General features: G+C 33.2%; 1 protein-coding gene and 2 long non-coding RNA genes across 3 annotated transcripts; 1 reads left to right on the forward strand and 2 right to left on the reverse strand.

The window, feature by feature from the left end:
- Positions 1-2,551: 2,551 nt before the first annotated feature.
- Positions 2,552-22,255, reverse strand: LOC134238335 (uncharacterized). Its single transcript, XM_062720460.1, has 3 exons — positions 22,196-22,255; positions 18,906-19,069; positions 2,552-2,766 (listed from the first exon to the last, which is right to left on the reverse strand). Exons 1-3 carry the CDS (start codon positions 22,250-22,252, stop codon positions 2,634-2,636), a joined length of 354 nt encoding a protein of 117 aa, XP_062576444.1. The 5' UTR covers positions 22,253-22,255; the 3' UTR covers positions 2,552-2,633.
- Positions 6,840-7,990, reverse strand: LOC134238334 (uncharacterized). The gene is made up of 3 exons (XR_009985973.1): positions 7,944-7,990; positions 7,573-7,697; positions 6,840-7,187 (listed from the first exon to the last, which is right to left on the reverse strand). It is a non-coding gene; the product is annotated as an uncharacterized LOC134238334 (long non-coding RNA).
- On the forward strand, positions 18,562-19,189 carry LOC134238336 (uncharacterized). Its single transcript, XR_009985974.1, has 2 exons — positions 18,562-18,689; positions 18,933-19,189. It is a non-coding gene; the product is annotated as an uncharacterized LOC134238336 (long non-coding RNA).
- Positions 22,256-24,115: the final 1,860 nt, after the last annotated feature.

Here is a 24,115-nt window from a genome sequence, read left to right on the forward strand (position 1 = left end):
CAGCCCTATGTTGGCCATCTTTTGGGCGACCAAGCCTACCCGTTGAGGCAATATTTAATCACCCCTCTTAGGGCCCCGAATACACCAGCTGACAGGGCATTCAATGTTGTGCACAAAAGAGCAAGACAGAGAATTGAAGATACGTTCGGGTGATGGAAGAGTCGGTGACTTTGCATTCAAAAATTTGGTTCGTATTATATTTATACTGGTTTATAACATTAAACATGAGCTTTTCTAAAAGGCTTGTTTTTCCCAATAAATTAGGTGATATAATAGTTATAACATTTTATGTACAGTAAATGGAAAGTTACTTTGAGATTGAATACTGTTCGTTATCTCCATAACCTTCTTTTTATCTGACGTGAACAAAATTATACTCTAAGAATAAAGAAAATTCATATACATGTAATATTGTAATAGCATAATTGTAAATATAAAAAGCAATCCATTTCTAATTTCCATTGAGCCCCGACCCTACCCGGGGGGGGGGGGGGGGGGGATGTGGTTCAAAATTTGAACAAATTTGACCACTACCTGGAGGATGTTTCCATATCAATATGTCTTATCATTGCTTTTCTTGTGAATCCAGATATTGTTAAATAGGATATCCAACGTAAAACAAACAGTAAGACTCATATCTAATCTATTATCTCTCTATCTATTTATCTCACACACCCTACCAACCCCCAATTAAAGAGTCCCCCCTTCAGTTTGCTGTATTTACTATTGATTTTTACCTTTCCAAGTAAAAACGATATAGGCTTTGTACATAGCATAAAATGTCCCTTTAAGAGGCATATCTTAAAGCAATATGAGCTGCATTTTTGAGAATTTTATTTTGTTGGTAAAATGTGTTATTATGATTAATTTGTATGTAATCTAAACCCTCATGATGAATTAAACCAGAATAAAGTTTAAAAATGTTTCAGAAGATATATTTCTGTAAACTGAATATACAGTATTATAAAAAAACCATTATTGTAGGGACAACAATAATTCAATTTTGCTTCAATCAAGCTTACAAAAATTCTTGAATAGCAAATATAAACAACAAAAGTTAATAAATGTTTTAATTTCCTGTCAATAAAATAGTTTATTACAAATTTAAAAATTTTTTCCGATGTCAAACATGCAGCTCATATTGCTTTAAAAGAGCAGTCATTATGATTGGGGAAATGAAATGTACTTTACAATAAGGTATTCAATGAAATTCTAATTGGTAAAAAAAAAATCCCAGTTAATTTTTATTAATTGTATGCATTAAATGATAACAAGACCTTTTTAATAAATTTTAAAAATCCAATGTACCGCATGAATTGTATATCGCGTTATGAAATATAATGACTCAAATATTGTGTGTACACATGTATAACTGTTAATATTTTGGTCAATACGCTTCCTGAATGATAATTTACAAAAAATGTAGAAGATATATTCGTAGTATATATATACTCAACAAAAAAAAGAAACGCATATTCAGATTAATATGAAAATCTAAGTTTTAAATTTAAACCTTATTTTATTTAAGTAAACTTAGAGTGTGTTGTGATAAAAATCAAATATGTCCTATGTTGCAAATTGAAAAGACATGATGATGTCATTTTCATAACCCCCAAATTCAAGGGGCATAACAATATGTATTATTATACTTTCATGTTAAATAATTCTCATTACGTCAGTTGCGCGTTTGAAAGAACCGGAATAAACTTGATGTAAATAAAAGCTTGCGTCTGATGTAGCTTACTTAAAAACAACAAAAGACAGACGAAACATGCTTGCGAGTGCTAGATAACGAAAGTTTAGATGATGATAAAAGACTCTTAGAGTATCAAATAACAATAAAGAGGTTAGTAAATCTTTTTCGAAGTAGCGGGGAGTTTGAAAGCTTTCTATAAACGTGAACATAAAGACAATCGACGATTTTTTTGCAGATATCTTTTAATCAAAAATGACATTCAGTATAATAAAATAAATGGTGCCTGTTTTGGAGGGTAACAGTTGAAATTGACACCCCTCGGAAAACCATTGTCAACCTCCGCTGACGCGTCGGTTGACAATGGTTTTCCTTGGGGTGTCAATTTCAACTGTTACCCTCCAAAACAGGCACCATTGATATACTGTGCGACGTTTCAACGCTGGTGGGTTTCCAATGTACGGATGTCGTGGACGAATACCATCTCCTCTCAGTCGCTTGTGAACAATTTGTGCACTTTAATACTGATTTCTTCAACCGGCAATGAAAATAGACCCCTGATTTACAAGAAATAATATAATATATATCGATACTTGTATATTTCTATTCAATCACATTCTTCTTGGTCTTAAATAATTTAAAAATAATACTTTGACAATGATACCAGTAAACCACACTTTATTTTTTTCCGTAGTGATGACCTCGATAATTTGTTATGGGTAAATAGATTTATTCCTCTCTATTAGAATGTATTTCCTAAATGAAATAAAACTACAAATGACTTCAAAAGTCTAACAGTTAACTCATTACCAAGCTTATGTACCGGTATTACACATGTGTATACTATTCATAAAAGCAGAGCTAAAGAGTTCATATTCATCAGAACCTCCAACTGTAGCACTGGAGACTGTCGTGGATAAAACTGACTCTCCTGGTAGCTTCAGAAACGCTCTTCTTCCATTGCAAGACGACGGCGTTCTATATTCAGTCGCTCCTTTTCCATTCGTAACCTTTCCTTATCCACCTCGAGAGATTCTCTCTGAATCTGCAGGATTTCTCCTTGTAAGGTTAAACTAAAACGAAATAATAACTCAATCATAATTTAGTACAGGAATTACACGTGGGAATACTGTAGACGTACTTTTTTCCACGGAGTCATAATTTCTCTTTAATCCGCGGGTAGAAAATTACGCGGATTTCTTAGACTGTCACTATATGCCTTATATTTATGTTAAGTACGCTTGGACAAATTTCCGCGGAAAGTTTGTGACCGCGTACATAGCGTAAATTAATACCACGTGGAAAAAAGTACTTCTACAGTATTTTCATAACGGGCGAAGAATTACTTGAAATCTATGTTTAAGCCGAATGCAGTGGCCATTTTTGCCGACCTCTGGAACATCAATTTTATTTTTTATCTTATCTGAACTTTACAAGTTATTTAAGACACGTATGAGAGGGCTTATATAGGCTATGCCTGCTGCCCAATCCATTTATGTATTTTACATAATAAAATATGTTCAAATCAAATCAAATCAATTTTATTTTGTATTTGAAACTTATTATATACTTCTTTTACACTCTTGTGATTTGATATCTTTGTGGTACTCTTATATTTTCGCGGAACATTAACTGACAAGGTTGGAAATATACAGCTTACGTCATCTCTATCTGTAACAGACAAAACATTCAATGTTAGACAGTGAAATGGGCGGGTATACAATTCGACGCGGACGTGGGGAAAACATCTGATTTAAATTGCAGATTGAAAATCATTTTCAATCCACCTTAGCTGTTTTCAAAGCAAAGAGTGAATGTTTGATCAAAAAATCAACTAATTTTAACTCCCAAATAGGCCGACATATTGTTTGAAGTTCACTTTAATAGGAGTTTTAGCTTGTACTCTTAAGGACGTGAAAGGTCATAGAAGACAAAGATTATTTTTCAGGAGATATTAGATTCTAGGAGGGAGTGTAAAAATTGTCGAGTCAGATAGCTTTGTACTAATTAATTTTTAGGATGACAAGAGCTTTTTTAGTTTTGTCCTTAATGATTTTTTTTTTTTGACAACTCTTATTTTTTCCCAAGATCATTAAGCCCCCCCCCCCCCTCCCTCGCGCACTTACATATTAAATTATACAAAACAGAAATCAAATATTTGTCCCATCAAACATTTGTTTGAAACAATGGACAGAAAATTGTGATTTATATAATATAAATTCTCTTCAAACTATACCAAAATTCGAACTAGTGCTAATTGTAACGGGGACCGTTACAGATGTTCCCCAAACGCTCCCCAACTCCCTTTTGGTGCCATATTCCCTGTAAGCTTCAATAAATAAGACAAACTCTATGCATTTGGGACTTTTACAACGTTTACCAAGAAGTGTACCAAGTTCATTCAAATTTTAGCATTGCACGTGTGCGCATGTGAATGCATGTGCATAATGACCATATCATCTTGTCTACACAATCCAAATATTTTGATATACTAAATATTAAAGTATTTAATCCAAAAGTATAAAAAAAAAATACGCTCATTCAAATGTATTTTTGATTTTAATCATTTCACGTAAACGTACGTGCATACATGAGCATGGTGCCCATACCCTCTTTAAGAAGTCCATTACATCTATCTATGTTCTAAATCTCACCCCGTTTGGTTGAAAATCAAGGGAGTTATAGCTGTTTAAAGTTTAAGCCAATCAGATTGCAGCGCACGTACATGAACGTGTATCCATGCGCATGGTGACCATACCTTCTTGTGGAAGTTTATGTCTATCTATGTTCCCAATCCCATCCTGTTTGGTTGAAAACCAAGGGAGTTATAGCTATTTAAAGGTTAAGCCAATCAGATTGCAGCGCACGTGCATGCACGTGTTTTCATGATAATTGCTATACATTGTGTTGTAGGATATCCTAACACATGGCTATGTTCAAAATTTCAAAGGATTTTGTCAAAAAACAAGAAAGATATTTAGACTTTAGTTTCAGCCAATCAGAGCAAAGCGCACGTGCATGCGCGTGAGATCTTGCTATTTTGACCATGTCATATTGTCTCTGCTACTAATATAACCTTATATTATAAATTTCAAAGCATTTCATCAAAAAATAGAAAAGTTACTTATATATCAATTAAATCGGTCATTTCACGTGTTGCACGTGCACGCTCTTGCAAGCACGTGCGCGCAAAATGACCTTCATTCCCCAAATCTGCATAACATGCCTACTGACCCTAAAAAGGTTTTACCAAAGTCGGATGTATAGTTTACAAGATCACTCCCGGACAAAAAAGTACCCAGGAAGAAGAAGAAAAATAATAATAACTAGAATCTTGTTGCCATGGCAACAAATAAGTCTTCCGTTCTTCTAAATCTGTAAGAATTTGCCTTTTTCTGTGCAAAAACATAGATATCATATGTACTCTGAAAGAAAAAAAAACTACAAAAAGGTCTTTCAGTACTTAAGGTACTTTGATTTTCATGATCAATCTTATTCTGATGCATTTTGGCACTCACAAGAGCTACACGTGTATCATAGACAAACCAACAGACAAACGAATACCGTACTCTCATAAACTTCACTGTGTTTATGTTCTGACACAATTGTGATGGTGTTATAAAAATGTCATGAACTAAGTTAGTACCACATTAAACATAAAGTCGTTGATTTTTAAAGTAATAATATCGAGATTTGCCAGCAGAAAGATTATTCAATTACGGGAATTATTCAGCAATCGATTAATTGATTATATGTTGTTTAACGTCCCTCTCGAGAATTTTTCACGTGGAGAAGCCTCCACTCGCCGGTGGAGACTGCAAAATGTTGTCTATTGCCATTGAGCAGTGAGGAATCATTTTGAGCCAGTACGTACCATTTGACACACGGGACCTCGATTTAAACGATCTCATCTGAAGGACCGGTTTTCACGTGCCACAATTAAAGTCCATAATACGGATATAACTCTAGCCATGTTTTTATTTTATTTTTCTTTTCACAAATTTGTTGCATCAGATTTACTTAAAGATCATACTTAATAAAGATCATTTCGAACAACTTCATTGCAATGCATACAGCGTCCGATGATTTTGATTGACAGGTGCACTTCGAGTGATACTTCTTAAGCAGAAAAATATACAGAGAGTGACTGTGATGGACTATGAAATCAGAAAATATTTAATAAAGAAGGGGTACAACTGATATAGAACTGATTTTTTCTATGTAAATGTAAATAGGATAATCGGGATTAAAAGGGAATCTCTCTCTCTCTCTCTCTCTCTCTCAGACATGTAAATTTCAGTATCTTGCGTAATGAAAAATCTACTATTATAGAATATGAATTCTGTATACATGTTAATGGTAATTATAACCAAATGTTCCAGATTTAATTGTATAACGAATTTATAATTCAAAGGCTTATAGTCAATAATGTCTCTGAATAAAATCAAGAGGGGGGCTTCAAAAGAATTACATACTCGGTAATTTTATGTTTTATGAATTAAAAGGAAAATACCCCTGCGAGATGATCATGAATAATTCATGAATTTCCTTGAATTTTTCATGAATTTTATTCATGAAATGTTCATGAAATGTTCATGAAGATCCTATGAACTTATTATTGGACATTTTCAAATCATGAATTTTTATTCATGAAAGAAAATTGATGAATATTCATGAATATTATTTTTCATGAATAATTCATGAAGAGTCATATTCATGAAGATTCATCATTTCAAGAATGTCCAATAATAAGTTCATTGCATCTTCATGAACTATTCATGAATAATTTGATGAATTTTTTCAGGAATGTTCATGAATGAATAAAATTCATGAACCATTAACATTCATGAATATTCTTGCTTATTTGTAAACAAAAAATGCAGTATTATTATTCATGTTTATTCATGAAAATGCATGAAGTCATGCTAAAAAAGTAACAGTAGATGATTTATAATACAGCATCTTGAAAGACTTCACAGAAATGTTGTTTGTTTTCCAACCATGGCAACAAAATCTTTGTTAAAAAAATTAAAATAGACAATTCTGACACATTAAACCATAGTAAATGAGTAATGTAGTTCATTCCTGGTAAAAGTATAAAAAATTTCAATTCAAATTCAACTCTTTGCAGAATGTATAACCTTACTTGGTCAAATGGAAGAGGGGGATCCTTCCTCAGCATGTTTCAAATTGTGTTTTAATGCCAGAAATTGAACAGTTTTTAATTCCAGTCTAGGAGAAAAATTTGTTCAGCACCAGGGTAACAGTTTTCAGTGCTTTCAAGCAGTTTGAGCAAAGATTAAGATGGTCAATTCAAAAATCCTTATTGTCTCTCCATGTGAAATTTCCAGAATTTCATCATTTGGATCCTTTGATTGAATATCATTCATATTTTCATTTCTTTTTTTCTTTCTTTTTCAAGAGCTCAGATTTTTGTGCAGCCAGAGTTTCTTGTCTTCTGCTCATCAACATTTGTGAACTGCTTCTCTTTTTCCTTCAAAAAGAAAGATTTTCTGAAAGTACCCATGATTGTAAAACATAAGACTTTTTTTGTATTTTCTTGCATTTTACTTTCATTTAATTTTGCATCAGAGACACTTCCAAACTAAAACATTCTGAGTGGAATTTAAGCCTATTTTCTTGGACTGCCATTTTGTAGATCAATCAGGCCAATGAATGTTTTGAGTCTCAGTCTATAATTAATGTATGTTATTTGGTTGGATCCAAACTCAAAGCAAAGTTAGACAAAAATTGCATTAAAAAAAGAGACATATTAATTTATCATAATGTGCTTTAATTAGTTGTTATTTTACAAATAGACAGTAACATTTACAGACAGATTTCTGACTCGGTGATTGCCTCCATTTTTTTTCACTCACCAGTTATGAAGTAGATCGATCCTATATATAGTCTTCCTTCTTCATATTCTGTTATTTTCTTAAAAAGTTGAGAAAGATCAGTGACTGTACTGTTTACTGGACACACCTTGTGAGAGGGTGAAAAACTACAGATTACAAAAGCAAAATAAAAATTTGACAAAATATTAAAATCATAAGCAATCATACAAAATTAAATGCGTAACTTTAACATGTGAGCTGAACTGGCCTATGCCTATCGCATGCTGGAAATGCGCGGTTTTACAAAACTTTGTAGTTGCAGAATTTAAACATGATAAAATATATTGCATAATACTGTTAGATACAGATGATCAAGTTAGATATAAATTCAAGTAAAACAATATAAAACTTACTCCTTAGGGAGGCCAACATCACCAAACTTAACAGCCAAAACGCATGGCTACCATAATATTAGTATAAACAGAATATTGAACCCGATCGAAATAAAATTATGCAATACAAAAACGGCACAGTGACTATGCAAATAATAGATCACAAATACTGATTCTTCCACTCTACAATTCCCACTTCCAACGTCTTGCGCGTTTTCAAGTTTGCGTCCATTCAAAAATGTACGGTAGAGCTAAGAAATACGTTAGTTTCGAATTTCCAAGATTGCCGTTAAAAAAAAATTACAAACACTATCTGAATAATTTTTCACTGAAAATACAATTTTTTATATCAAAATAAGTTTTATCAATGAAGAATTCGAATTTTTACGTCATAAATTATACATGACTTTTAGTATCGTATAGCAAGTATGGCGGCCCTATATGACATGATAATAACAATCTCTCGCCCTCAGACAGAATATTCTGAGCTGTGAAGATGCATAGGAGAATTAAAACTACAAAATACGAATGCGGATTATATCATAGATACTTTACAACCATGCAGTCTGTGCTCTATCATTTACGCACGAAGCAAGGGAAACTTTTGACATTTTAACTGCACCAAAATTGAAATGTATATAGCGTTTCGATCCAGGAATAATACGGTACAGTACAGACAAGTGATATAACTTTTTAGTTGTTGATAAATATATAAAACGATTTTTACGAAGCTCACAAAGTTCATTTTCCAGAATGTTTCATTTTCCAACAACTTGTTTAAAGTTTGATGTTAGAGAAAATTCGGTCGAACAAAGTTGTGTGATGAAAAACGACATTAAATAAAGCACGTTATGAATATAACTGTTTAATTTAAATTATGAAGAAACACAAGTAATGAATTTGAAAAAAAAAATGCTGTCAATGGTGATGCACTGTTTGTTTAATTAAAATCAAATAAAAACACGAAATGTTAAGAGATTTCATGATTTATTTTTTCAGATGGTGAAAGAATGTTATTAACTATAAATTATACTAGGGGCTTGTTCAACAATTGCATCTGCATGCAAAAGTTGTATTATGAGAGTATTGAGTGTTTTCTGTCAATCATTTTTGTCAATTATTTTAGTCTTCATGGAAATTCATGAACATTCATAATACCTTGAACTCTACATTTTTTCTGTCTTTAAAATGAAAATTACCAATATTCATATATATTCATCATTTGTTCATGAACTACATTTTATGAATATATTCATGAATAAAGTTCATGAACCATCTTTATGAACCAATCATGAACCAGTCATGAATACATCATGAATGTTCATGAACGATTCATAAAAGTTCTTGATATTATGAATTTCACCTCGCAGGGGTACTTAAGGTTGCATGTACATACATATGATTATATAGCATTGCATAAAATTGTGTTCATTCGTATACTTTATCTAACATATCAACAGACCTTTGCAGATGTTTTTGTATCATGTTTTTAGCGTAGCATTATTTCACACAGAAACGCGTAACTTTCACATAATGTTAACCCTTTGAGTACTAGTATTTCACAAAAATCCAAGAATCGCTTTTTTTCATCTTTAATAACTTCTCGGTTATATGAAAGTATAGATCATGTATAATAAATAACACTATAAGACTTTTAATCAATGAAATATACGTGTTAAAACCAAATCCAATCTAAAGATTGATTTTCTTTCTTTTAAGTTGCAGATATCAATTTATTTCTAAAGGCTTTACACCTACTCTTCTTTCTCTCAGTCCCCTTTTGAGTACATATAATATTTTAGAATCGAAAATAAAACTCGGATTCCGGGACAATTTCGCATTCAAATTAGAGAATGAATTAAGAATATTTTTTTTTAATATAATCATAACAGACATTACAGATTTACACTACGCTGACAACTTTAAACTATGCATATACTGAAAGCAGTAACCAACGTAATCTTTCATGCAGAAGTGCATATGGAAACTCAAAGTCTAATTATTTTTTTATGTGAAAAGTGTGGATATAGACGTTTGCGACGTCATGGATACTACCTCCGCCTTTATCTCGAAAGTTCTATTCCCACTTACAAGTCAGAGTTATCGATCTTTGCTCATTGTCACTAAGTAAATAGAGAAAATGAATTTATTGACCGAACCTTAAATCTCCAAAATGCAGAATCCGATTGAATAAATAATATGTTAAGTATTTTTGTAGAATAATTTGTATATACATCGCTGTAATGTATACTGCTTACAAAATTATTTTTTTCAAAGTGCTTAGTTGACACAGAACGGACATTTTTTTTTAGATATAAATTTGTAAATCAAAAACTTTCAATTTACAGACTAACACTACACAGCCAAATTTAAACTAATATGCATATAGTGAATTAAGTAACATGCAAAAGAGAGAATATTGAATGTGTAAATATGTTGATCTGGAGAACTTATATATGTCTCTAACGTCATCAATACTATTTCCGCCTTTATCTCGAAAGTTCTTTTCTCATTCACAGGTCAGAGTTATCTTTCTTTGCCCACCTTATACATACTACGTAAATAGAGAAAATTTCGGTACCGAAAATATACAAAATGCGGAATCTGATTTAAAAACAAATTATATATTTAGTATTTGTAGAAAAATTTCTGTTTTACATAGGAATATCTTGAAAAAATATCTAAAAACAAAAGAATCAAAAATTGACCAAAAACAAATTCACTTCCGGTTCGGACAGGAAATACTGGAAACACACGAAAACAACTTCAAAACAAATAGAATATCATGATCTAATACTCCTGTAAATTTCATATCTTTACCTAAAACCGTTTCCGAGAAAACTGCCGGACAAAAGTCCATTTTAAAATTCGAAAATCGGCCATAACTTCGGACCGGAAGTGAATTTTTCAATAAATGGAGTTTTATATAAACTTCATATATCAACCTACTTACACGAGAAAAATTGTGAAAATCTATCCAGCCATCTCTGAGTAATCGCGCTCACAAAATTTGGGAGGAATAATAATAATAATAATAATAACTAGAACGATCTCGTTGCGAGCAACGAGAGGTCTTCCGTCCCATTCTGAAATAAAATGCAAAAAATCTAGCAGAAAAAGTGATTAAAAAAAATCGGACATTCGGGGGAGCGAACCCGGGTCGCTTGCGTGACAATCCAACGCGTTAACCATTCGGCCATTGAAAACACCGCTTCAAATTTTTAAATGCAAATATCTCGAGATTGGCTTTTTCGATTCTAAAACGAATTACATATAACGCATTCGCAAATGAGTCTCTATTTAAATTATTAACATCACAAAAAAATATTGAATAACAAAAAAGTTGGAAAATTGCATTTTTTAAATACCCTTCCGGTACAAACCGGAAGTACTGACGACGCACAAAAAGATGATTCCGCAAACCACAAAGTCATGATCTATCATCTCCAATTAGTCTCCAGTTCATATACTCAGCCATTTTCGATAAAAAGGGGCGACAAAATTGCATTTTAAAATCAGGAAATTGGCCATAACTTGGAACCGGAATCGTATTTTCCAAATTTTCCTTCAAAAGTAACAACTTCATATTACAACACATATTCTGTGAAAGTTTCGTTGAAAACCGCTGAATAGTTCTCGAGAAATCGCCTGCACAAAATTTTGTCAAAAAAAAGAATAAGAATAAGAATAATAACTAGATACGATCTCGTTGCGAGCAACGAGAGGTCTTCCGTCCGTTTTAGGAAAAGAAACCCACGTAAAATCGAGCTGAAAAGAGAATAAAAAATTTTGGTCACAAGGAGGATTGAAACCATGTCGCCAACGTGAATGCGCTTTTTTTTTTTACTTTTATATCCCCAACGCGCTAACAATTAAGCTATTGGGAGTACTGCTCTAAATATACTTGTGTATACCACGGTACTTTTGCAACAGTCTGTCTAAGAATTATAAAAAGCATTCATAATTTCGCGCCAAACGCCACGAGTAAATATTCGCGCCTTTTCTTTGGACTGATCTATAACATAGGTATGATAGCATCAATTAAATTTTAAAAATAAAACATTCTTAGCGCCTTTATTTTATTTCGACGTTAAGAAAGTATATGTAACACATTATACACATTACATATCGTATCTAGCCCAGTTACACTAAAGCAGTGAAACGGAAATTAAGTTTTAAGATTGACACTCAATTGCAACGTACTACTGTAACGTGTCGGATCTGAGCGGTCAGTAGGTCCGTGCTCGGATTACCGAGTTTTACTAGGGATATGATTGAATGCAATATATACAGATAATAATATGACACCTGCCTGGTGTCTTTAAATCAAATGACCTAAGTGCTTTGTATAATTATATATCTTCAGTTAATACCGGCACCTGCCTTGTGCCATCTGATAATTGCCTCACTATACTCGTATAACTGACTATATAAGTCAACATCTATCTGCCTGGTGCCTCTTGATTTAGCCTTTAACACCTGCCTGGTGTATTACTGCTTATCAAGCTGCCTATATAACTCTAGCCAAGTGGCTACAATATACTTACACAGTATGATATAACTTTGTAAGAGCTTCTCTGTCCTAATGACAAACCTACAGCTAATGTCACGCAACTATATTTTAACTAGTCACTAACTACAGCAACTTTGCACAATCCATGATTTGATCGTTACACCAATTGGATTCTGTACCAAAGTGAAGATACAAGCCAGTTGGCTGTACTGCCCCCTTGTACCTCAACTTAATCAATGATCATAAGTTATCAGATATCATATTGATAAAATACAACAGACTGCCTTTCTTTTGGCAACACTATTATTATTTTCTAACAGAACATCATTTATCAATAATACTTGTATAATTCTTTTGTCAATTGACCAATTAATTACAATATTTTTATTGATTAGCTATTATAATATAAACAAGTAACGGGACGTAACTCCTCCAACCATTTCACTACTACGTGAGAGTCGAAGTCGTTTTTTACATTTCATGTATCCTTATGTCAGAATCGTTTAATCAAACGCTCAGCTGCCTCCATAAACCCCTACTCGCGAAATGGCGGAGTTGACAGAGGCAGCCGCCATCTTGGGCCCGCTTCAGATTTTCAAATATTAATATCTAGAGTTCAGATTAACCAATAATCAAACAACTTATATAGTAAGCATCAATAGAAATGTCTCTTTTAATATTCCAAAAATAAATAAAAAATATTGGAAAACAAAAAAGTTAGAAAATAAGCTTTTTTTAATTCGCTTGTCCTAACGACAGGAAGTACTGACGACGAACGAAAGGTCGCGTCCTGGATAGCATATATCACGATCTATAATCCCTGAAAGTTTCACATTTATATCTTCTACCGTTCTTGAGATTAACCGTAGACAAAATGTCATTTTAAAATCAGGAAATGTCCCGTAACTTAGCACCAGATAAGAATTTTCAAAAAATCTCACGGAAAAAATAACTTCAGATAACAATACATAATATCTGTATATTTCATGAAAATCCACCCAGTAGTCTTCGAGAAATCGCGTGCACAAAATTTGGTGTACGGAAAAATAATAATAATAATAATAATAATAATAATAATAATAAGAAACAATAGAATCACTATAAGGTCTTCCGTGAAGACGGAAGACCTTAATAAGAAACAATAGAATCACTATAAGGTCTTCCGTGAAGACGGAAGACCTTAATAATAAAAAGAAACAATACAAACACTATAAGTCCTGGCAACAAAAAAGTCTTCCGTTCCTGTATGATACCGTTTGCATTGATTTTTGTATGTAGAGAAACGTGTACATTAAGTAATAATTTTATTATAAAGATACTAGATTTTTCCTTTCAGTACTTGCAATCCTTTGATTTTTACTGCAAAAATGAATGTATCTGTTGTCCTCATGTATAATACTGTATGCGTGCAGTTTTTTTTTTTATCAAGAAGCATATTTTAACTTTTTTTTAAATTTAATGGGTGAGTATCGAGAAAACAACGTCTCAGAACTTACAGTACTTTGATTTTTACTACAAAAATATCCTGTCAGTCCTTGCGGTACATGTGCTTTGATTTTTTTAATCAGCCTACTATCATGTGAAAAATTGTCGAAATCTATCCAACCATCTCTTCGTAATCGCGCTCACAAAATTTGGGAGGAATAATAACAATAATAACTAGAAACGATCTCGTTGCGAGCAACGAGAGGTCTTCCGTCCGATTCTAAAAAAAAAATAACTCGTAAAGTCGAGCTGAGAAGTGATTAAAAATTTTGGTCACAAATTGAATCCAGGTCGCCAGCGTGAAAATCCAATCCGCTTTTTTCCCCTTTTATCCCCAACGCGCTAACCATTACCCTATTGGGAGTACTGCTCTAAATGGACTTGTGTATACTTTCGCTACAGTACACCTGTCTAAGAATTATAAAAGACTGGCCATTATTCATAATTTCGCGCCAAACGCCACGTTAAATCTTCGCGCCTTTTCTTTGGACTGATCTATTAAATAGGTGTGATAGCTTCAATGAAATTAAGAAAAAAGAACGTTCTCATAGCCTACATTTTGAGGTTTAGAAAATATATTTAACACATTGTACACATTCTATAGAAAAGTAACACAAAAGCAGTGAAATGACTTTAATTTAATTTTTTTATTTCCCGTCTCAGAAGTGAACTATGCCGATTAGTTACACTTTCATAAAAAGGTTGAAATGTTTCGCCGAAAAACATGCCTCGCTCTTCGACAGTCAAGGAATCAGTTACCATTTATGTTCAATAACTTGATTCAGGTCTTTGAGAAAAGAATGTGAATATAAACTGCATTAGACGATCTTATTAAAATGGTTTTCTTATTTTTGTCTTTTCTGTTTGTTTAATATCACACAAGTGTGCATGGGGAAAACAGTGGTTATACGTTTTATACTTACTATATACATACATCGATATTGTTTCTTGAAAAACTATAACTTATAGCTATGATTTAAGATCTGTTTTTCCGTCTTGCACAACAAATGATAATAGGTATCTCTCATTTGCACATTTAGTCTTTTCTTTTTCTACTTTGAGAACCAACCAAAACCAGTTACAGAAGACGTTTGAGAAGACCCTGGAATAAATCTTTAGTTTGACACAGAATTGTAACGTAATTACTACGTGATCTATTAACGCGCAAACCATTAAGCTATTGAGAGCACTGCTCTAAATATACTTGTGTATACATTTGCAACAGGACACCTGTCTAAGAATTATAAAAGGCGGGCCACTATTGATAATTTCGCGCCAAACGCCACGAGTAAATATTTGCGCTTTTCTTTGGACTGATCTATTAAATAGGTGTGATAGCTTCAATGAAATTAAATAAATAAAACGTACTTATCGCCTTTATTTTATTTCGACGTTAAGAAGGTAATATTTAACACATTGTACACATTACATATGGTATCTAGCCCAGTTAAACTAAAGCAGTGAAACGGAAATTAAGTTTTAAGATTGACACGTAATTACAACGTACTACTACGTGAAAGTCAAAGTAGTTTTTTACATTTCATGTATCCATATGTCAGAATGGTTTAATCAAACGCTCAGCTGCCTCCAGAAACCCCTACTCGCGAAATGGCGGAGTTGAAAGAGGCAGACGCCATCTTGGACCCGCTTCAAATTTTCAAATATTAATATCTAGAGTTCAGATTAACCAATATTCAAACAACTTATATAGTAAGCATCAATAGAAGGGTCTCTATTAATATTCTAAAAATAAATAAAAAAAATATTGAAAAACAAAAAAGTTAGAAAAATATGATTTTTTAAATTTGCATCTCGTAACGACCGGAAGTATTGACGAAGCACAAAAAGGTGATTCTGCAAACCAGAAAGTCACGAGCTATTGTCTCCAATAAGTCTCCAGTTCATATCTTTAGCCTTTTTCGATAAAAGTGCGCGACAAAATCGCATTTTAAAATCAGAAAATTGTCCATAACTTGGCACCGGAAGCGAGTTTTCCAAAAAACATTATAGACTGCACAACTTCATATAATGACGCATTTTTTGTGAAAGTTTCGTTGAAAACCGCTGAATAGTTTTCGAGAAATCGCGTGCACAAAATTTTGTCAAAAAAAGAATAATAACTAGATCTTTTTGTCGTTCAACAAAAACGGAGGGCTTTTCGACCACTTAAAAATCAAGAGCTTAAAAACTTACATAATTTAAAACTAATAAGGTTCAATTTCACAAAAGTTGTTTTAAGATCAATACTGAAATGGAAACATAACGAGTCTCTATGTCCATTAGCTTCTACACAAAGAGACATAAATCTTTGATGAATGTTTAAAACATTCGAAAAAGTGCTGTTTTTCAATTTATCAAACTCCTATAAGGGGTCACAAAGTAACCCCACGGATTATAATTTTGAAATCGTACTCTATATGCTTGCTACAGAACCAAAAATAACTTGAAAATTGGTTGAGAAATAAAAAAATTATATAAATAAGGCTGTTTTCTATACCGACCCTTAGAATCCCTTTTATTTAAGGGATTTTATTTCCATGATCTAACCACTTGGAAACAATACTAGAGTCATTATTCATGTGAAATATCACAAGAATTGCTTGTTTCCCTTTTAAATTAATGGAACAAACGTGATTTCATATTTAACATAGAAATCTCCATAGACAAATTTAAAGGACTCATAAAACCGGAAGTACTCCTTATTGCATACCAAAATGAAAACATAGGGAAAATATAAGGGCTCTTTAAATGTGGACAAAGGGAGATAACTCTTGCACAATTATTTTTGAAATGACTAAAAAAACGATAATTGAGGACTCTAAATGTCCTTTAAGGGATCAAAAAGTCACCCTACGGCCAATTATTTTTAAATTGCCCTTCTTATGCTTAACTCAAACCCGAAATAAGTTTGAAGGTTTGTGAGCAAATAAAAAAGTTACAGTCAAAAAACTGTTTTCTATACTGACCCCTAAAATCCCTTCTTTTTTGGGAGAGTTTGATTTCCTGACATTACAGCATAAAGACAGTGCCAGATTTATTATTCATGTGATTTCTTTAAAGAATTCCTTGCTTCCCTTTTGAGATACTAGAAAAGGATGATTTCAAATTTAACATAGAAATCTCCATAGGCAATTTTAAGGGACGCATAAAACCGGAAATACTCTTTATATGCATATCAAAATTGAAACGTAGAGACCATATTAGACTCCAAACAGGTTGACAAAGAGAGATAACTCTTACGTCATTCTTTATCAAAAGACTTAAAAATACAATATTTCAGGTCTCTAAAACTCCTATAAGGGGTCAAAAACTGACCCCACGGACCATATTTTTTAAAATGTCCTTTTTATGCTTAACTCAAATCTGACAAGTGTTTGAAAATTTATTGAGAAATAAAAAAGTTACAGGCAAAGGTCTGTTTTCAATGTTTGCCCCTTAAAATCCCTAATTTTTCTGATTTTCATTTTCAGAGTATTTTCAGGTAGGGACATTATCAACGTCATTCTAGACTTAAAACTTCACGAGAAAATTTTCATTACTTTAAGAGAAAACGTGCCATGCGTGATTTCAAATTAACATAGAACTCCCATAGACAATTTTCAAAGACCATAAAACCGGAAGTTCTGCTCTGATTGATGTGAAACTTTCAGAATATGCTCTACTAAATAGTTCAAACATATTTCTATGCTCAAAATAATTTTTGCAACGTTATTGTGATTTTTGAAAAAAATCACCCCCCTTCTGCAATGTTTGAAGTCTTATATCTCAAAAAATCTTTGTGGTCAAAAACGCCTATGCAATTTTTTTTACTTGATCTTGAACTTCAAAACTTGTATTTTTCTGTTTTGGAGCTTAGGCATTTAAAATAAGAAAGATTTAGGCGTTTTAAGGAATTTTTGTTTTTCTTTTCTAGAAACCGGAAGTGACGTATCCAGAGAACAAAAACTTTTCATTCCGTAGATCTTTGCATGATCTTTAAGATGGTTATAAAATAAAATGTATATTTTCAAAGGATCTCCTTGAATCTGTGACAGAAAAGTGTTCAGAAAAAGAATAATAAAAAAGACGAAAACAATAGGTCTTTTCGACAAAAGTCGAAAAGCCCTAATAATAATAATAATAAGAAACAATACAATCACTATAAGGTCTTCCGTGAAGACGGAAGACCTTAAAAAGAAACAATACAAACACTATAAGTCTTCTGTTGTGAACGGAAGACTTAATAATAAGAAACAGAGTAAAAACAATTTGTTCCCAAACTCCGTTTGGGGAACATAATTATTTGTCTTTTGGGTCAATCAGTAATGTGCCTTCTAGCCTGGCTGAGGTGGATTGAGAATGAATTTCAATCTGCAGTTTCACTCCGATGTTTTCCCCACGTCCGCGTCGAATTGTACTTGCACATTTCATTGTCTATCACTGAATGTTTTGATTGTAGCAGATAGAAATGACGTAAGCTGTATATTTCCAATCTTGACAGTTAATGTTCCGCGGTCTTTAACTGCAAATTTTTTAAAATGAAAAACTGCGCTAAATTTTTGTTAATGTAAATTAAAAATGCCCATTTTCTTGGTAATACGTCCGGAGTAATGCACTTGCCCGAATTGTATTTTTAGTATGTTTCATTAATATTCGAAGGAGGCGGAGCCAGAAATTTATCGGGAAATCAGGTTTGGACTGAAGTGGATGAAATGCGGAGGAAAATTTTATAGGAATAAATTACTCCCACCCTAAGATAAATTATATGGGATCCGTTTTTATGACTTCTTGTATGTATACTAAAAAGAACGAAAATTAAATTAATCTTGAATATAAAAAAATATTCGTGAATTTCTTGTTTTCTAAAAATACAAATCAAAATAAATGGTTAGCGATTTTCATTAATGTTCCCGGGATAAAGTTGGTTTATAGAATAACAATTGTCATGTAGGGATAAATTTTCAACTGTATTAGAAATACTCTTAAGACATCTCATCTTTCATCACCTTTCATCACTTTCTTTTTGACTGTAGGGTCTTGCTATTTTCCGTTTCTTCTCCAAGTTGTCGTCTGTAATTTGAACACTACTGTTGCTGAATGGGTGATCTTGGACAGCTTCCGGAACATCAGATGACACCGGAATATCAGCAGACGATGGCTTGGCTGGAGTCTATATATTTGGGAAATACTTTTTCTTGAATGTTATATATTAAGACTTTTACCTTTCATAGATATAAATTTTAAAAGAATGGGTGTATGAAAAAATAATAAATCTATAAATTATATTATGTATTATGTTTTCCTTTTTCATTATTATTATCAATATGATAATTTTTTATTTAGGTGCCTATTATCCGAACACACTAACAAATTTGTAATAGTTTTTTAGCTCACCTGAGCCGAAGGCTCAAGTGAGCTTTTCTGATCACATTTTGTCCGGCGTCCGTCTGTCTGTCTGTCTGTCCGTCTGTCTGTAAACTTTTTCACATTTTCGACTTTTTCTCAAGAACCGCTGGGCCAATTTCAACCAATCTTGCCACAAAGTATCCTTGGGTGAAGGGGATTCAAGTTTGTTCAAATGAAGGGCCACACCCTTATTCAAGGGGAGATAATTGGGAATTAATGAAAATTTAGTGGTATATTTTAAAAATCTTCTTCTCAAGAACCACTTTGCTAGGAAAGATGAAACTTATGGGGAAAGATCCTCAGGTAGTGTAGATTCAAGTTTGTTCAAATCATGACCCCCGGGGGTAGGGCGGGGCCAAAATGGCCGACCAAAGTTTTACATAGAAATATATAGGAAAATTCTTTAAAAATCTTCTTCTCAAGAATGACAAAGCCATAATTCATCATATTTATATGGGAGCATGCTCATGTAGTGTAGATTCAAGTTTGTTCAAATCATGACCCCCCGGGTAAGGGCGGGGCCAACATGGCTGACCAAAGTTTTACATAGAAATATATAGGAAACTTCTTTAAAAATCTTCTTCTCAAGAAGGACAAAGCCATAATTCATCATATTTATATGGGAGCATGCTCATGTAGTGTAGATTCAAGTTTGTTCAAATCATGACCCCTGGGGGTAGGGCGGGGCCAAAATGGCCGACCAAAGTTTTACATAGAAATATATAGGAAAATTCTTTAAAAATCTTCTTCTCAAGAATGACAAAGCCATAATTCATCATATATATATGGAAGCATGCTCAGGTAGTGTAGATTCAAGTTTGTTCAATTCATGACCCCCAGGGGTAGGGCGGGGCCAAAATGGCCAACCAAAGTTTTACATAGAAATATAAAGGAAAATTCTTTAAAAATCTTCTTCTCAAGAATGACAAAGCCATAATTCATCATATTTATATGGAAACATGCTCAGGTAGTGTAGATTCAAGTTTGTTCAAATCATGATCCCCGGGGGTAGGGCGGGGCCAAAATGGCCGACCAATGTTTTACATAGAAATATATAGGAAAATTCTTTAAAAATCTTCTTCTCAAGAATGACAAAGCCATAATTCATCATATTTATATGGAAGCATGCTCAGGTAGTGTAGATTCAAATTTGTTCAAATCATGACCCCCGGGGGTAGGGCGGGGCCAAAATGGCCGACCAAGGTTTTACATAGAGATATATAGGAAAATTCTTTAAAAATCTTCTTCTCAAGAAGGACAAAGCCATTATTCATCATATTTATATGGAAGCATGTTCAGGTAGTGTAGATTCAATTTTGTTCAAATCATGACCCCCGGGGGTAGGGCGGGGCCAAAATGGCCAACCAAATTTTTACATAGAAATATATAGGAAAATTCTTTAAAAATCTTCTTCTCAATCATTTTCTAAAAAATAGCAAATCCAAGATTGGTCATGGGACTACTTTTGGATTTGAACTTTACAATAAAAAGCCATTTTATACTAGTCCTACCCTTGGTGCTCAGGTGAGCGATGTGGCCCATGGGCCTCTTGTTTTTATTAGGGCCCCGCAAGGATTTGCGGGTGCCCTATAGTAATCACTCTGTCTGTCCGTCTGTCACTCTTCCGTCCACAAATTTTCTGTTTTTTTCTAATAACTTTTTTTATGGTTGCCCAATCAAGGTATGTGGTGGTTCAAATGTGTGTGTGTGTGTGTGTGTCAGTAGGCAGAAATACATATTTTGATGCTAAGTTTGGTTCTCTATGTTTTCTGGTTTGGAGCTGGGGTGGTGGGGTAGATTCCTTAACTATGCATAAGAATGAATGGGCAACTTTTTTTATGGTTGCCCAATCAAGTACAAATTTGGTATGGTAGTTCAGTAGGCAGAAATACATATTTTGATGCTAAGTTTGGTTCTCTATGTCCCCTGGTTTGGAGCTGGGGTGGTGGGGTAGATTCCTTAACTTTATAAGAATGCATTGGCAAAGAGAGATAACTGCTGAAGATGTTCCCATTGTAAACTGAATGCTGGCTATGAGTCCCTTGGGATTAATTAGCTTTCCTCCTGAAGAAAATCCAGAGCATTATCTTTATCTGTCACATTGAGATGAATTACCACCTCTATCTGCAAATGAAGTTTGTTTTGAAGTTAAGTCAATTTGGAATGCTATGAACACTCAGAAATGTGGATTTAAATATAAATTTTTGTAATTTATTTTTGTTTAATAGTTATGATTTCATTGAATGCTAAAAACAAGAAATAGATTAAAAAAGATTTTTTGATTTACTTTTTTTCACTTTATGTTAATTAATTTTTAAGGTAGTTGTATAAAAACCCCATTCTATCATTAATACTGAAAAAGTTCTTATTGTAACTTTAGAAGAAAGTGATAGAGAGATACAATTAATCCTTTGGGATTAATTCTGTCTAGCCTGCTGCAGAAAATTTAGTAGGCTTTTCTTTATCTTTAAGATTAATGAAAAACCTTTGTCGCAACTGCTGTTTGTTTGAAGTTAAGGTCAAGCCTTCATGATACTTGCATTCATTAAAGGCTGGCGTTATTATATAACACAAGCTTCATAATTGTTTAAATATACATTCAATGTTAAGTTGTTCTTTACTGCCTAATGTAAATACAAGGATATTATTTTCAGGTTTTTAAATATTCAGGAATTATCTTAAAATTTTAAGAATACAGTTGCTGTTGCTTATTCTTCGTACATTTTTAATCATTCGTAAGCTGCACCCTTTTAATTCTACCCCAAGGCGGGGCCCTTGCTGACTGGTCAGTTTTCTAGTTGATCATGACGATTATATTGTCCGGGGAAGTAGAAACAAGCTTATACTCTTCTTTTCTTGTTAATGAATTTAACTTGAAGAAACTACTTACTTGAGGATTCATGGTGTCTACTGCCGCGCTAAACCCAAAGATCCTCTCTTCGCCCATAACCGACACCACCTCTTTCTCCATTGAACTTAGGGGCACTATTTTAGTTTACCACCTCCCGTTTTCGTACGTTCTCTCTGCACGGCAGAGGCCCTCTTTTTGGTCCCCCTTTTAAGATCATCCCATTTCTTCTTCAATTCGTCAATTGTTCTTCTTGAGAAGGAAACTGCATTCACCGCTTCCATAATCTCTATCCACGATTGCTTTTTTGCATTATTAACGACATCACTAAATTTTGAGTTAATTATTTCTGATCGTTCCTTTACCCTTTGCACTAGAATGTCAATTTCTTTTTCCGAAAATCGGGGTTTCTTCTTTCTCTTCCATCTTCAGACTTTCTGATTTAGTGACGTGCATTTTCATGAAATGACGTCACAATCTGACAAGTAAGAATCGGAGATAAGTTACAATATACATGTAAGGTCATGTGGATCTATGCATGTTTATACTATTATGATATTTTGAAATTTAATTGTTTAACTATGAGTCAAACTTGTACTAATAAAGAATACAATGACAAATTTTAATGTACCTACTAACGAGCTCATGAATGCATTGAATAAGAAATATCTTGATTATGATAGTTAAAACTAATCTTTAGAAACCTTTATAATTTTTTTATATTAAAATATTTATATACTTGAAAAAATACTGTCTTTTTCCATTTCTTTTCTTAGAAAGTTATTTATACTCATTTAATTTTTGATTCTATTCTGTTCTCACTTCACATTTTTTTTTATTTAGAGAATGCAAGACATTTGATTAAAAAAATAAACAAAACACGCTTATACTATTTCAAATTTTAATGTGTTCATAACTCTATATTCTGTCAATGCAGGTGCCCGTTCAGCGTGTTTCACTTGCGGAAACTTTCCGTAAATTTCGCAAAGTTTACGGGAGCTTCGTGAATACGCCGTAAACCATCCGTAATCTTTCCGTAAACTTTCCCGCAATCCTTCGGTAAACTCGCCGCGACTGCGGAAATTACGGAGGCTTTGTGAATAAGGTCCCTGAACAGCAATATTTAAAAGTTCTTCAATTTGTGTTTGATAAATTTCAAGACAAAAGTTAAACTTTATCTGATTTTTAGCTCACCTGAGCTGAAGACTCAAGTGAGCTTTTGATCACATTTTGTCTGTAGTTCCGTCTGTCCGTCCATCCTTCTGTAAACTTTTCACATTTTCGACTTCTTCTCAAGAACCCCTTGGCCAATATTAACCAAACTTGCCACAAAGTATCCTTGGGTGAAGGGGGTAGAAAGAAGCTTCTTCAAATGAAGAAGCAAGCCCTTCTTGCAAGGGGAGATAATATGACTTAATGAAAAATTAATGGAATCCTTTTAAAAATCTTCTCCAAGAACCATTGGGCCAGGAAAGATGAAACTCATGTGGAAGCATCCTCAGGTAGTGTAGATCATGATGTATGCCAGTTTTTAACTTTATAGTCCTAGTGAAACAAAAGCGATTAAAAATGTTCAAAGTTTTTCTGGGACAATATTATAGAAAAATCTTTTGAAAAATCTTCTCCAGAACCATTGGGCCAAGGAAAGATCAAACTCATGTGGAAGCATCCTCAGGTAGTGTAGATACAAGTTTGGCCACAATGAGGGATGGCCACAAAAGTTTTGCATATATAATAAACATAGAATATATCAGAAAATTTTCTTCAGATCAAAAAAGTTTTGTTTCGTCAAATTGACATGTAGGCATCTGCAAGAAGTGAAGATTTAAATTTATTCAAATAATGCCCGGGAGAGAGGGGAGGGGTCACAACTGGAGATCGAGTTATATGTTGGAAAAATCTTTAAAAATCTTCTTTTCAAGCATGGCAAAATTATACATGTATGCTTTACTGATATAGTGA

Source organism: Saccostrea cucullata, unplaced genomic scaffold, assembly GCF_032062105.1.
Source record: "Saccostrea cucullata isolate Sc308-1 unplaced genomic scaffold, CSIRO_AGI_Scuc_v1 ctg3213, whole genome shotgun sequence".
Taxonomy (NCBI): Eukaryota; Metazoa; Mollusca; class Bivalvia; order Ostreida; family Ostreidae; genus Saccostrea; species Saccostrea cuccullata.